The sequence below is a fragment of the Dermacentor andersoni genome, chromosome 6 (genome assembly GCF_023375885.2).
Source record: "Dermacentor andersoni chromosome 6, qqDerAnde1_hic_scaffold, whole genome shotgun sequence".
In the NCBI taxonomy this organism is placed as follows: Eukaryota; Metazoa; Arthropoda; class Arachnida; order Ixodida; family Ixodidae; genus Dermacentor; species Dermacentor andersoni.
The window spans coordinates 24,802,251-24,814,931 of NC_092819.1; the positions used below are offsets into that span (position 1 = coordinate 24,802,251).

Below are 12,681 nucleotides of genomic sequence, written 5' to 3' on the forward strand. Positions count from 1 at the left end.
GAAACTTTCCTGCCTTCAGCGACTATCTTCTACTCGCACTTAAGAAGAAGAAAAACTCATGTTTTCAATGTTTGAATTGTTATTTTATTCGTTCATCTTACCTGAAGAACTGTTCTGACGAGGAGGAAGCGTTCTCGGTGACGTCAGCAGTGGCGTTCAACTGTGTTGTTAAGACAAAGGGACACAAAAGTAAAGCACTTAAGTATGTTGCCGAGAGCAGTGGGCTGCGTCAAAATAAAACAGGAAAAAAATATATTGCTCACGAAACAGCAAAGTAGAAGTCATGTCTCGTCGCTCGAAGATTCGTGCGACTTGTCCTTTTCAGACAGCACGGTACCAAACAGTGTCAGGACTTTAAGCAAGGACACTTGATACAACGTTGGAAAATCGGCAGGCAATGATATTTGGCCCAACCACAAGAAACGCGTTTGAACTGGATTTTCGGCATCAGGCGGCGTCGTTAAGAACAACGCGACGCTGAGGGCGACGCCCACTCGACGCCGAAGTCTGCACATGCCAGACCACAGTGAAGAAGGCGGAAGTGGCTCGAAAATCACAAACCCGCAGACGTCGGCCAACGCCGCGTGACACCGTGCCGGGCCGACGCCGAAAATCCGTCGGAAAATTGCTCGTTGTGGTTGGGCCTTAAGAAAGCTTTTGTTCTTGCCTTCGGCGATTTCTCCTATTATGAAAGAAAGCAACAAAAGAATTCGAGGACAATTACAGACTGAAACTTGTCAGCTGAGGTCACCTTGACTAACGTGAATGATACAACAATCAAGGTTAAGAAAAAACAAAAGAAAAAAATGGAAATTCGTTTTCTTTCAGATCGTCTGGATCTGGGCGTTAAAGTCTGACCTCAGCCTTTTAAACTTAATGGGTTGCCTTGGAGCACTTAAGCACCCATTCGCACCCTTAAGAAAGGAAAACTTCGTCAATAATTGTAAAACTTCAAAGCCCTGTGGCTCAATCTAAGGGAGGAATAGCCAAATGACAAAGCACGGTGGCAGAAACTCGTCGAAAACTGAAACCTTCCTTCACAGAGACGGGGCACAGCTGATAAAAGAAGCTTGATTTCTGAACACTGTTTCTTTTCTTGCGAGTTCTTTTCACAGTAAATACTTACCAAGTTGCTGTCGAAGCAGTTGCCGTCGCTCCACTGGGGGTCGCACTGGGTCCAAGGAAGAGGGCTTTGCATGGACGCGAACAGGTAGAACAGACAGAGGGCCATGATGTAATTGTAGGCGACCAGGATATAGAAGCTGGTCACAAACTGAGCGACGCTTATGCCTGCGCCAGTAGATCAGCCAAAATTCACTGAAGTTATTCTTAAATTAAATGTACACAGTGGGCTCTCCACGGAAGGAGCGATATATATGCTTTTTCCATTTTGAAAACGAAAGTCAGGAAAACTTTGTTCACCGTGTCAAATATGCTGGAATGAATTTTATACAATACCCGGCTTCATGAAAGTGAGTACACCTCTTGTACATTATGACAAAACAGCGCAGACGACGGGACGTGTGAAAAACGGACAGGACAACGCAACGTAGTAATATAATAATGCAAGGGACACAATGTAACTGACTAGCCCGGCCGCCACGGAAAAGCAGTAAGAAATTAACGGGCAAGTCATACTTGATGCTACACACGACTTGACAAGCGTAAAACTCAGAACAGCGCTAGAAGTCAACGATTAAACCAACAAGCCCAGCTAAGAACCCTCGTACAACCGTGGTTTCTCACGAATAGTGAGCCACTCTATGATGCTAGCTGGCGCGGCAAAGTAAATCGAATGCGCCACGTCTCACGGGGTAGGGCCAGCAAAAAATGAAAAGCAAAATGTATTTCCAGTTTTCGACACAGTCTCAATATTTCCTCCCTGGAAATCTTGCGCGCCTTTCTATTCCACGACATGCACCAATCGCGAAATTCGCGTCAATTAAGGGCGCAGAAACAAAGTGTGTTAAGGCATATAACGATGCATCGCTGAAAAGGCGTCCCAGCTCGAAGAATACGCTAGCGCCCGCGGCTCTGTTCTAAAGTAAATAAACACGAGTTGAAAATTCCTTAATACTGCAAGGATAGGAGAAAGTGGCCGACATTTTGGCGCTGTAAAGAAATACATAGCATGACAAGAAAAAGTGAATCCCTCGATGGGTTCTTTCTATGACGGAGTTTCCGGAGTGGCGAAGTGCGTACCTTTAAAGCCTGGCACGCACTCCCACGTTTGGACCCCGCCTCTTCCGCAAAACTGACCAATGGCGAGCTCCAGAAAGTACACCGGCTTGCCAACAATGAACAGAAGAATGAAGTACGGTATGAGAAACGCCCCTGGAATGAAAGAGAAAATGTCTAGAAATAAAAAATTCATGGGGAAAGGTACATTCCCAATAACAACGAGTATTATTTATTTATTTATTTATTTATTTATTTATTTGCAAGGTCGAAGCTTTAAAGATAGGGGCAGGCAGATTATGCTAGTCAACAATAGTAAAAATAAAATGTTACAATGGAGCAAATACATTAAAGTTAAATACTGAGGAGAGGGTCCCCTTACGTATTTTCTGACGAAATAGGCGAAAATACGCTGGCTAATCACATATCCCTTTCAATACAGAATTTTCTCTAACTCTCTCTAAACGTTCTATATTAAAAGTAGAAGGAACGGGCCAAGTTACGACCAATTACAAGCTTTGTTTTGAAGAAAAACAACAGGACGGTAGACGTTTGGGGTCGTTCGTACATCGTTAAAAAGTCACAGTGAAGCAAATCACACAGGCTTCAAAGAATACAACAGTATGTCATCATCATAATCATCATCGTCTGCCTATTTTACGTCCCACTGCAGGACGAAGGTCTCTCCCTGCGATCTCCAATTACCCCCGTACAACAGTACTCACGACAGCAAACTTACGACTGACCATTGCCGTGTGGTATTTTATCGTTACGGACCTTGACAGCGTTGGGAAGGATTTTGGCGAGCTTTGCGCATGCACCATGGTCCACCGGGGTTGAAGCTTTTGTTGTTGATTGGCTCTTGCGTATTTCGTTCTATTATTTCAGTCCTGTGTGTTTCGCGCGACTCTCGCTTTTTAACCGAACAACCAATTTTATAGCCGCTTAAACTCGCCTCGCATACGTACCTCCACCATTCTGGTAGGCTAGCGTGGGGAATCGCCACACGTTTCCTAGTCCGATGGAGATGGACAGGCAGGATAGGAGGAACTGGAATCCCTTGTTCCACTGGGGCCGATCTCGAGGTGTTTGGCCGTTGGGCGCAGCATCCTGCAAATGTAATGTGCGTGGTACCCTTTTCAGCTTGGTTCACAAGGGAGCAAAAAACACTGCATACGGCTACGAATTTGACGCTGCGGGACACCTTGATTCACTGTAGCGCTTTATACCAACACCTCGAACATAAGCCCAGCCTCGTCCTGACGACGGCACAAAACTCAAGAATACCTTCGGTATATCTAATATGTGCCATAGGCGTAATCATTACGTGCAGGTGTCGGCCAGAAAAATTTTCATGTTACTTCGTTACATACGATATTTCGCTCGTTTTATCTGTGTTCGTTGTATCGAGGTTCATCGTCTATCATAGTAAACGTGTGCGCGTTGAGCTAAGGTTTCACGCCGTGGACCAGCACTTCATAACTTTTCCACGGAGGACGGTGACACCGTTTAGCAGGAGGATGCTTTTTGTAATATACGTTTTTAAGGCTTGATTTCCAGTGGGAACGCCGGCCTTCATACCACACACAGCGCGCGCAAGCCTTCAGCTGCTGTGTCCGCCCCAGATTCGTTTGTGGCCCGGTCTTTGGAGAAGCGGGTCAACCGGTCAGCTCCCATGTGACTTGAACGTTTTTAAGTGACAGATCCCATCGCATCTGGTCGCAGTTGTCATCATCGTGCCTGTCATCGTCATGTTTACCATCGTTACGTCTTCCTGCAACAAATAGTCGCCAGAAAAGAACATTTCGTCCCCAGGCAGGGTTTGGTCCCGGTTGCGTTGCCTGTGAGCAACGTCGTGCCTTGTCGCCACATTTGTCGTTGTTGCCACTGGGCCACGCGACGCTGTGTTGCCTGGCACTACCCTTGAGCCTCTCTCCACAATACTCTTTTGCAGGTTGCTTGCAGGAAGTCGTCTCATTCAACTTCGGGCGTACGTTTGTAAGCCGCACAATGCACGGCTACTCTGAGCATAGTTACCCTTTCGGCCTCATAAATGGAGATCTGGCTAGCGCATGCGTGGGCGTAATCCGTGACAGCGTTGTAGGATTTGGCGTCGGGCTTGTAGGACGATCGGAGGAACTTGGAGCGACAGGACTAGGCGAGCAGGATTTATTTACATTATTTACATTTTAAACAAGTGGTACATTTACACAGTCTAGCGTGACTCCCAAATGGCGCCCGCAAGATGAAGCATACAGCAGACGAGCACACAGCTCACGAGTACATTGACGAGCACAGAGCACGACGACGAGCACCCACTAGCAGCCGACAACAGCCGTTTCTAAACACTTCGTGTTCCCTAGATCCCTAGGTGAGGCAGAACGTTCGACAGCATCGTAAACAAGCCGCCTCTCTGCGGGACGTTTTACACACACACACTGGTTTCAGTGCCCCCTCCGAGGGCCGACGACCTTTGCAGCACTCGGAGCTGACCTTCGCAACGCGGCAGTCCTGTTGTCCATTGTCCTGCATCGCCGTAGCCAGGTGGTCACGCCCGACCCCAGCCGGTGCCTCTAAATTCCAGAGCGGACCTCGCACAGTGGCCTCCGCCGCAGCCCATTGTCTGGCGTCTTCAAAGGCCCGTGAAAAGGCACCGCATGGCATCTCCTTCCAGGAAATCCCCCTGCTTCAGTCGAACCGTGAAGGCGTTGTCGATTTCACTAACAATAGCTGATCGCGTTTAGTCATGCGGCGCCGAGGGGTTGTTGACGCGGCACCTCGCGGCCCCTACGAAACGAGTCACCGCGGCAGGTGTTGAAGGCTTCCATGTTCTCTTCGGGGAAGCTCGCAACGCTCGCAGCTGCAGCTGACTGAGAAAATGTTGCCACCTCGGCAGGCCATTCCTAACAGCGTTCTTTCCGAGGGGAATGAGTACATGAGAAAAGACAATGAGTATTCGCATGAGAACTCAGTCCGCGGACAAGTCAGAATGTTATACGCTAGTGCATATATGAATTTAATGTGCGATTTACTCTGCGCTAGCGTTCACTCCACGCAGACGACATTGGCGTTTCGTTAAGGCGACGGCACGCGCGATGTGCGCGAGATAAGGGCAGAGGATTTACAGGTTTGAGGCTACTTGGAGATACGTCATATCAGAACAGCGCCTATGAGGCGGCATGTAGATGATTATTTTGTATTTCCCCGTTATTTCTTTATGATGAAGCTCAGCAAATTTGTAGTTCCATCATAACGAATGAATTAATTGTTTTATTCAGAAAAGGGTGGACCGAAGGTCGTTGGTGCAGGGGTAATAAAGTGAATCGCGTTCCTTTCTGAAAACATAAATTTAATGCACTTTCATTAATTTGTTTCGATATTATCGATTCGCTCCGGTATTGCAACCATTCCACAATGAACGCCGCGCATATATTAACGCGTTTCCCCCCAGTAAGACAGTTTTTAATCTTCTGAACTACTTTTACTGCATTTGTGCAAACCGCCCAATTGCCGAGCGACGCCCCAAAGTGGGTCTGTGCCACTTGTGCAGAGGAAACAGCAGCAGCAGAACAACAACGAGGGTAAGAACAAAAGGGACGAAGAGGAAGAAGAAGTAGACGGTGGTCCAGCGGCTGGTACGTTAGTCCTTGACGCCCGTCCATGGCTGAAGCACAGGCCGTCCCCACACCAGCGGTGCGCATGCGATCCCCAAAAAGGAAGCTCTGGCAAGACATTCTCAGTGCCACCGTGGGCTTCTGCATTGGCGCCGCTTTCTTGGTGTTCGTAGGTACGTTCCTTGTAGTCGTCTCGGGGTAAGCGAACGCATGCAAGAGACAGGGTCGGAGACCGTCTACGGCCAGGTGGAAAAAACAAAAAAATGTTAGGCCCATCCCAAGCACTGTGCTTGGGAATCGACGGGCGCTAAGCTTTTTTTTTTATGTAGATGCTTGCATGCTCACGTTAAGTGATGTTACATTAAGTTACGAATTACGTTACGTTGTGTAGATGTCCTGTCTTCTTTACGCGGATCCCTTCTTTCCTTCCCCACTCGTTTTGTCCCCTTTCCACCTTCACCATACGTAGTAGCAGACCAGAAAATACTATAGGTCAGGCCGATAGCACAACTTTTCCCATAAGTATCTCTTTCTCTCTGAGTGCCACGTTTACGTTACGATGTAGATATATTGATTTTAAGCGTGCGATTACATCGCTTCTGTTAAAGTAACGTGCGAATGGTATAAGTTGACACTTTTTATTCCTTGAACGAAGATAATCGTCATATTCGAACTTATCCGTATCCCCGACAACTTCAGTCAGATGCTGTTGGTCTCGCGGCTCAGTTGCAAATGGAGCTGTGTATACTGAGAAGTACCAAAAGTTACATCATGATGTTTAACGAATTTGCGCCTCTTGTAAAGACACGGTCAATTGCACCTCCCGAATAAAACGATAGGCAATGTCCTTTGCGGTCGAACTGAACTATGCGAATGCCACTTTTAACGCACCGACCACCGCCACTGCGCAAGTGCTTCCTCTCCGCTGTACGGAAGGGCAGCCGTATACGAACAGGCACGCAAGCAGAACGCGAAGGAAAACGCCGACGATGAATATCTACAAACTTGCTCCTCTTCCAGTCGTCCTGAGCTTCCTCCTCCACCCCATTGATGTGGGAACAGCGCTGAAAACACGGCCAATCGTGAAGGCACATAGAAAACTGTGCGTTTTCTACATGCGTTCACTTTTGTCCGTGTTCCTGGCGTCTGTTCCTGCCCGAATATGAATAGCCGATGACTTCATGTTAATATGCTCCACGCCAACGACACAGGCGTTTTTCCTGTATGGCCCTCAGCTGCATTAGAGATCCCCGCTACGCCCACTCGGCGAAACACGGACGCCAAGCTCGGAGAAAGAGACAAATCAGCTAAGTCCATATTCACGCTATAGCTTGAAGACTTTAATGCGGTAGCGTTATCTTGGATCGTCAAAATGGATCGCACTGCATCCGGGGTCGGCTTTCTGTTACAAACCACAACAAAATCATTGTGACGACTCATATTGGGCACTGGTGATAGGATCGGCCCACCAGGTCGCCACCTTCGATTACACTATATCCGAGAAAGACTGCAGTTTCGATTACATCGTCTCCGGCATCGGTCGACTCTGCTTCCTTGGCGAGACGCGCGACGACCCGCCAAACGCCGTGCAAATCTGCAAAGAAAGCTTCGATTTAAGGTAACCGAATCTTTCTGAATTCATTGTCTTCTTCTTCCGCAGGCGCCATCGTCAGCATGGACGTTCTTATGCCGGGCCACGCCTTCAACCGCAACATCAATCGGACGAAGGTGACCTTCCTCGAGACTATGATCTCGGGCCTCTTCAGCAAGATCGTCGCGGTCTTCGCGGGCGCCGACACCCAAGGCGGGGGAGCCGGTGCCGAAAACCTCCGCCAGGTTCCCAACGGCACCCAAGGCGCGTCGCTGCTGCTCACCCACAACATGTCCGCGCCACTGCGCGCGGATCTGCTGGAGCAATTCCACCTTCCCGTGGTCAATTACCTGTCTGACGCTATCAGCAACGACACGGCGACGACGGCCTCTGACACCACCGACGGCGCAAGGGCTTCGGCGTCGGAGGCCGCGGACCCGACTCTTCAAGGGACCGAGCTGACCTCAAAGGCGCAGGCGGTGGTCAATGCCAGCGATGTCGGGATGGCGTCGAGTTCCACCTTCAACCAGAGCCCTTTAAAGAAAGCGCACGAATCGTCCTTTCTCGGTCTCAGGAACGATTCTAGCCGGGCGGATCACTGACCTGAACACGGCAAAGTGCAGCAACAAAACAATATATCCGGCTGAGGACAACTGTGCAGTTAGTGTGGGTTTACTGTTTGTTTTACTGGCAGCAGCGATTAATAGCTGGGTCTCCCGTCACTAAGTCTTCCAGTACCTGGATGGAACGAAAATACGTCACAATCTGATATGGCGGCACCTCCGTAGTCTGCATGCCAGCTTATCTAATCCATATGCGGACAACTCCATATGTAATTGAAAGGAAGTCTGCGGAGGCAAAGCACGCACAAGAAAGAATGCTGCTGAAAAACGTTCCACATTCTCAAACCACGCCAGTTTAAGGTAGTAGGCCAGATTCAAAGGTCAATATCTTTTTCACAAAATGTATTTTTTTGTTTTTATTTAATTTTATGTATGCCCAAACATTCAGCAACATGTTGCCAAAAAATAATCTTCCTATCGTTATTAGTTTGGGAGTTAGTGTCCCAACCCAAACGCTCGTACTGCGAAGCCGAAAATCTGTGCTATTTCTTTAATATAAATATTACTCAAAATACTTGTCTTTTTTTTTTCATTTTATGTTGTCGGCGAGCAGCCACACGAACAAAAGGCGACTCTAGTGCATCTTGTGGGGGCCCCAGCTATGAAGCTGGCGCATTTTAGGCATCTGTGTAGTTTTGACATCTTTCACATGGTTTGAAGATTTGTTTACGTTTTGCTCAAAAAAATTTGCTCTAACTCACGTTATGCAAACTTTGATAACTTCTTTTCGAATAAACGTTTTGATATAAAATTGTGCACACTCATTCCTCACATACAGGCGTGTAACGAACCAGAAAAAAAATGATGCAGTATTTTTGCATTTACAGCTCATTTTGCAAATGAATTCGGTCAAAATTGGCAATTTTTCCCGTTTCCTTAGTTTTTCTAATGTTACTCTCTTAATATTTATCGCATTGCATTTATCCTAGTTCATTGCACAGGTATCCCACTTATCTACGTAAATGTCAAAGCTTTACTCAATTCAGCGATTCATTAGTTACTTATCACTGCTGGCACGACTAGCATTTTTACCACCTTTCACGAGAAAAACTTACCTGACAGAAAGAAATAAAATTAACCGTTTTCTGCACTTTAGATGGTTGAATAAGCTAAATAAGGCATGCTTATTCAGGAAAAAAAAACGTTATTTGAATCCTGGCTCCCGATCTAAAGAAAAAAAATTGTGGGACCTACCATCTTCAGCGGAGAAAGAGAAAACAAATATTTTATTTACAACACAACAAAACACAGCCATGTCTTTTTTTTTTTTTTTTTTTTGAGGCGACAAAACAACAATAAAACCAAATACACTACTGAGTGTTATAAAGTGACTTCTTATTGCGATAGCAGTTATACGGACACTCGCTTTCACGCTGTCGGCGCCGCAGCCACCTCTTCAGCTGCCGCCGCCGTGTTTCTCACGGTATAACCGGCACACGTGCGGCCCGAGCGTGAAGGGCTAGCTCATCGATGGTTAGACGGTCTCCAGAGAGACGCGATCGAGAGACGCGCGGAGCGTTTCACTGCGAAAACGACGAGGCCAAGTGGATGGACCCTCGCGCGTTTCTTTTTTCTGTCTTTCTTTATTTCGAAAGCTTTGCCCAATGGCATAAACTATTACGTATATACACGCAGGCCGGTTTTGGCGATCTACGTCAATAGTGCTGGATGGCTGGTCCCACAGAGCCAAGAATCATAGTCTGGTGGTACCGCAGGATGAAGGCCCACAGTTCACAGGTAGCGCCGTCGGATCTGGTTTAGACCAGGACATGTCCGCAACAGATGTTCGATTGTAGCCGCGGACCCTCGAGCTGAGCAATATGGGCAGGTATCCACAATTGGTCCACGGAGATGTCGTGGCCAGGCATAGGTGATCGATGGGTTAAGTGCCACCTCCCACCTCCGACGACGACTACGTGACTGTCCTGAGTCAGAAACCATAGCGGCGGGTGCTCAGGGCCTCTGTGGACACATCTACTATGAGGACTCCGCACCGCAGAGTTCATCGAAGTACCCCATCCTCTTCTTAACAGCGCTACCCTCCGACATGAGGCTCCTCAACAAGCAAGTTGCATCTGTTGAACCCGAGGGACTGTTGCCAAATGGTATTGAGGACGTCAGAGTCAACTCTCGAAAAAGGTTGTTGCGGTAGACGTCGCTCAAACGTCCGCGTTTTACTCTCTGCGAGCTGTCACTGTCCTCGGTGGCATGAACGTTCGTACCATGATCCCGCTGGGAAAAGAGGCTACTACAGGCGTCATATATTACATTGATGTGCCCATCTCAGGCGACGGTTTACCACTTTTGATTAAGCCTGCCAATCATGCGACCCAAATACTACAGGTGGCCCGTCTCGGAAGCTCCAGCTGTGTAAAAATCTTCTTTAAAGGTGACTGCCTTCCGTCGCATGTGGAGGTAGGTCGTTTCCGACATGATTTGTTCCCGAGCCACTTGGACGAAGTGGACGAAATGCCATATATTCGGTCACATGAGCACCACCTGTGGAAAGTTGGCGATATGTTCCCTCTGTGCAGCACAACACTCTGCAGACTACTTCCAGCTGGGCTAAAACTTATAAGTATCCAAACTATCGGGGGCCCCATGACACCTTATCCAAGGAATGTCAAAGAATTAGGAGGGAGCTCTCCGCATTGAAGAAAACGGTGAGGGACCGTTCGGCTCATCAGTAAGCAGCTGCTGGCGTTAGGCGTCGTCGTTCTCGTCGCAGACGCTCATCAAGGAATTCTGCTCTCCATATGCAAAAAACACGTGCCGCAAAGCGTTTTGCTGTTGAATCCGTTCCACCACCACTGCAGAACGTGTCCAAACCGTGTATTGACAATGGATCAGCTGAAAAGAAGGCCGTGGATGAAGCATGGCCACCACTGCCAAGGTTAAGCCCTGTGAATAAACCACAACGAAGAGTGGCACCACAATGCTCCACCCCTCACCCAGATGAGATGGCAGAGCATGCCCGCCAAATTGTAACAATGCTGAAGCCTTTGATAAATGCGATTCGCACGCTTGTAGGCAACTCGAATATACCAACAGCTCGAAGCGCAGTGCAAGTATTGGATGCTCTGAGCCCAGTGCTTCCAAATCTTGCGTAAGCACAATGGCTCTTCCACTGCCTTCACTTCGCGATGAAGTGCGTAGCACGACGACTTTCCAATGGAATGCCAATGGACTTAAATCACGGATCTCATGTTTCCGCCAATACGTTTTTGCCAAACGATTTCCTATAGGGGTAAAATGTGAACCAAGCGTGCCAAAAGCGCTAAGGCTCTCTCGGTACGAAGCCTCTATGGCGTCGAGGTGCGGGGAATCCAGCAAAGTCATTGGTTACATCCGCACAGAACTAACCTACGTTCCCTACTCAGTGCAACCTCATGACGGAAACCAATACGTGTGTCTCCGCATTACAAATAATAAAGTGGCCTTCACTCTTATCGGCGCCTACATCTCCCCACATAGTCGGTTCGATGGCGACCGACTGCGAGACATCCTGACGGAGACTTCTGGACCCTGGATTATAACTGGTTACTTTAATGCTCATCGTTTGGTTTGGCGAAGGTCCAGAATAGATTTCATGGGCAGAAAACTTGCAGAATTTGCTTCGGACCACGAACTCAGCATTATGAACGATGGCAGTCCAACGTACTTGCGTGGCTCGACTTATAGCAGTTGCTTAGATTTGACTTTGGTGTCTCTCTCTCCTTATTTTTCTTTTATTAAATGTTGGCTTCGACGTGTTTGATTTTTGCTTCTTCTTTCAGTTCTTTTTTGTATCTATAATATCTATCTTTTTTATATATCTATCTTTTTGTATATATAATTTCTATCTATAGCCAGGCAGATTTCTGCTTTAGCGGCGTTTCAGGACAATTCGGCATGGAAGAGCCGTGAAAAAAACGCTGCGTCATCGGCAAAAAATTCAATGGACCGAGTTCAAGCGCACAATATTCGAAACAAAAAAATGCCACGACATTCAGCATACGGGGGTCATCGCCAGCCACGTGATTCAGAAATTAAATAACCCTAGCTCTTGCCTCTCTCTCTCTCTCTCTCTCTTCATCTGTGTGAGTGAGTGAGTGCGTGTGTGTGTGTGTGTGTGTGTGTGTGTGTGTGAGAGAGAGAGAGAGAGAGAGAGAGAGAGAGAGAGAGAGAGAGAGGGGAGAGAGCGTGCATGCGTGCGTGCGAGCGCATGTGTGGCTCAGGCGCCACGCAGATAGCTATTTGCATATTCAGCTGCAACGCAAAGAGAAGAAAAAAATGCGGGAGCTCAGCTCAGACCTCGGCATCCAGACGTGGGCAGTCCAGGAAGCCCGTGAGGCGGCGTTGAGGCAGGGCCTTGAAGTTCCCCCGTGGGAGACCTGAGCGCGGGTCACGTTAAACCTTGCCGGACTTACAATAAAGTTGCATCCATTCATCCACTGCTGCCGGCATTCGCGAAGGCAGAGGGCCGAGTTCGGCTTTGGAATGGAATGAGCTCGTCAGGGCCAAATTAATGCATACCCTGCAACCTTCCGTTCTCGGCGCGCTTCAGCGGATGTATTCGAAGTACTCGCGAAGATTTTCGCAAGTAACCATAGGAGTGACACGAAGAAAAAGCCCCCGGGCAAAAAAAAAGTGAGTGATAGCAAGACGAAACGAGTTAGATTACAACACAAACACG

General features: G+C 47.9%; 2 protein-coding genes across 4 annotated transcripts in view; one reads left to right on the forward strand and one right to left on the reverse strand.

The window, feature by feature from the left end:
- The window catches only part of LOC129382267 (sodium-dependent nutrient amino acid transporter 1-like), a 43,984-nt gene that overhangs the window by 26,993 nt on the left and 4,310 nt on the right, over positions 1–12,681 (reverse strand). For 2 of the 3 annotated variants that reach the window (XM_055065954.2, XM_055065955.2), the window contains exons 2-5: positions 3,147–3,288; positions 2,203–2,334; positions 1,127–1,290; positions 102–160 (exon numbers count right to left, since the gene is read on the reverse strand). In XM_055065954.2, the coding sequence (XP_054921929.1) occupies positions 102–160; positions 1,127–1,290; positions 2,203–2,334; positions 3,147–3,288 (497 nt within the window). The remainder of the gene's footprint in view (positions 1–101; positions 161–1,126; positions 1,291–2,202; positions 2,335–3,146; positions 3,289–12,681) is intronic. The other variant, XM_055065956.2, reaches the window with a different exon arrangement.
- LOC126521734 (uncharacterized) lies at positions 5,706–8,701 on the forward strand. The gene is made up of 2 exons (XM_050170474.2): positions 5,706–5,965; positions 7,453–8,701. The coding sequence occupies exons 1-2, from the start codon at positions 5,839–5,841 to the stop codon at positions 7,983–7,985; spliced, it is 660 nt and encodes a 219-aa protein (XP_050026431.1). The 5' UTR covers positions 5,706–5,838; the 3' UTR covers positions 7,986–8,701.

Coding starts and splice junctions, on each gene's coding strand:
- LOC126521734 (XM_050170474.2), top strand. CDS start 5,839: ATGGCTGAAGCACAGGCCGTCCCCACACCAGCGGTGCGCATGCGATCC. Junction 5,966..7,452: donor CGCTTTCTTGGTGTTCGTAG/GTACGTTCCTTG, acceptor CTTCTTCCGCAG/GCGCCATCGTCAGCATGGAC.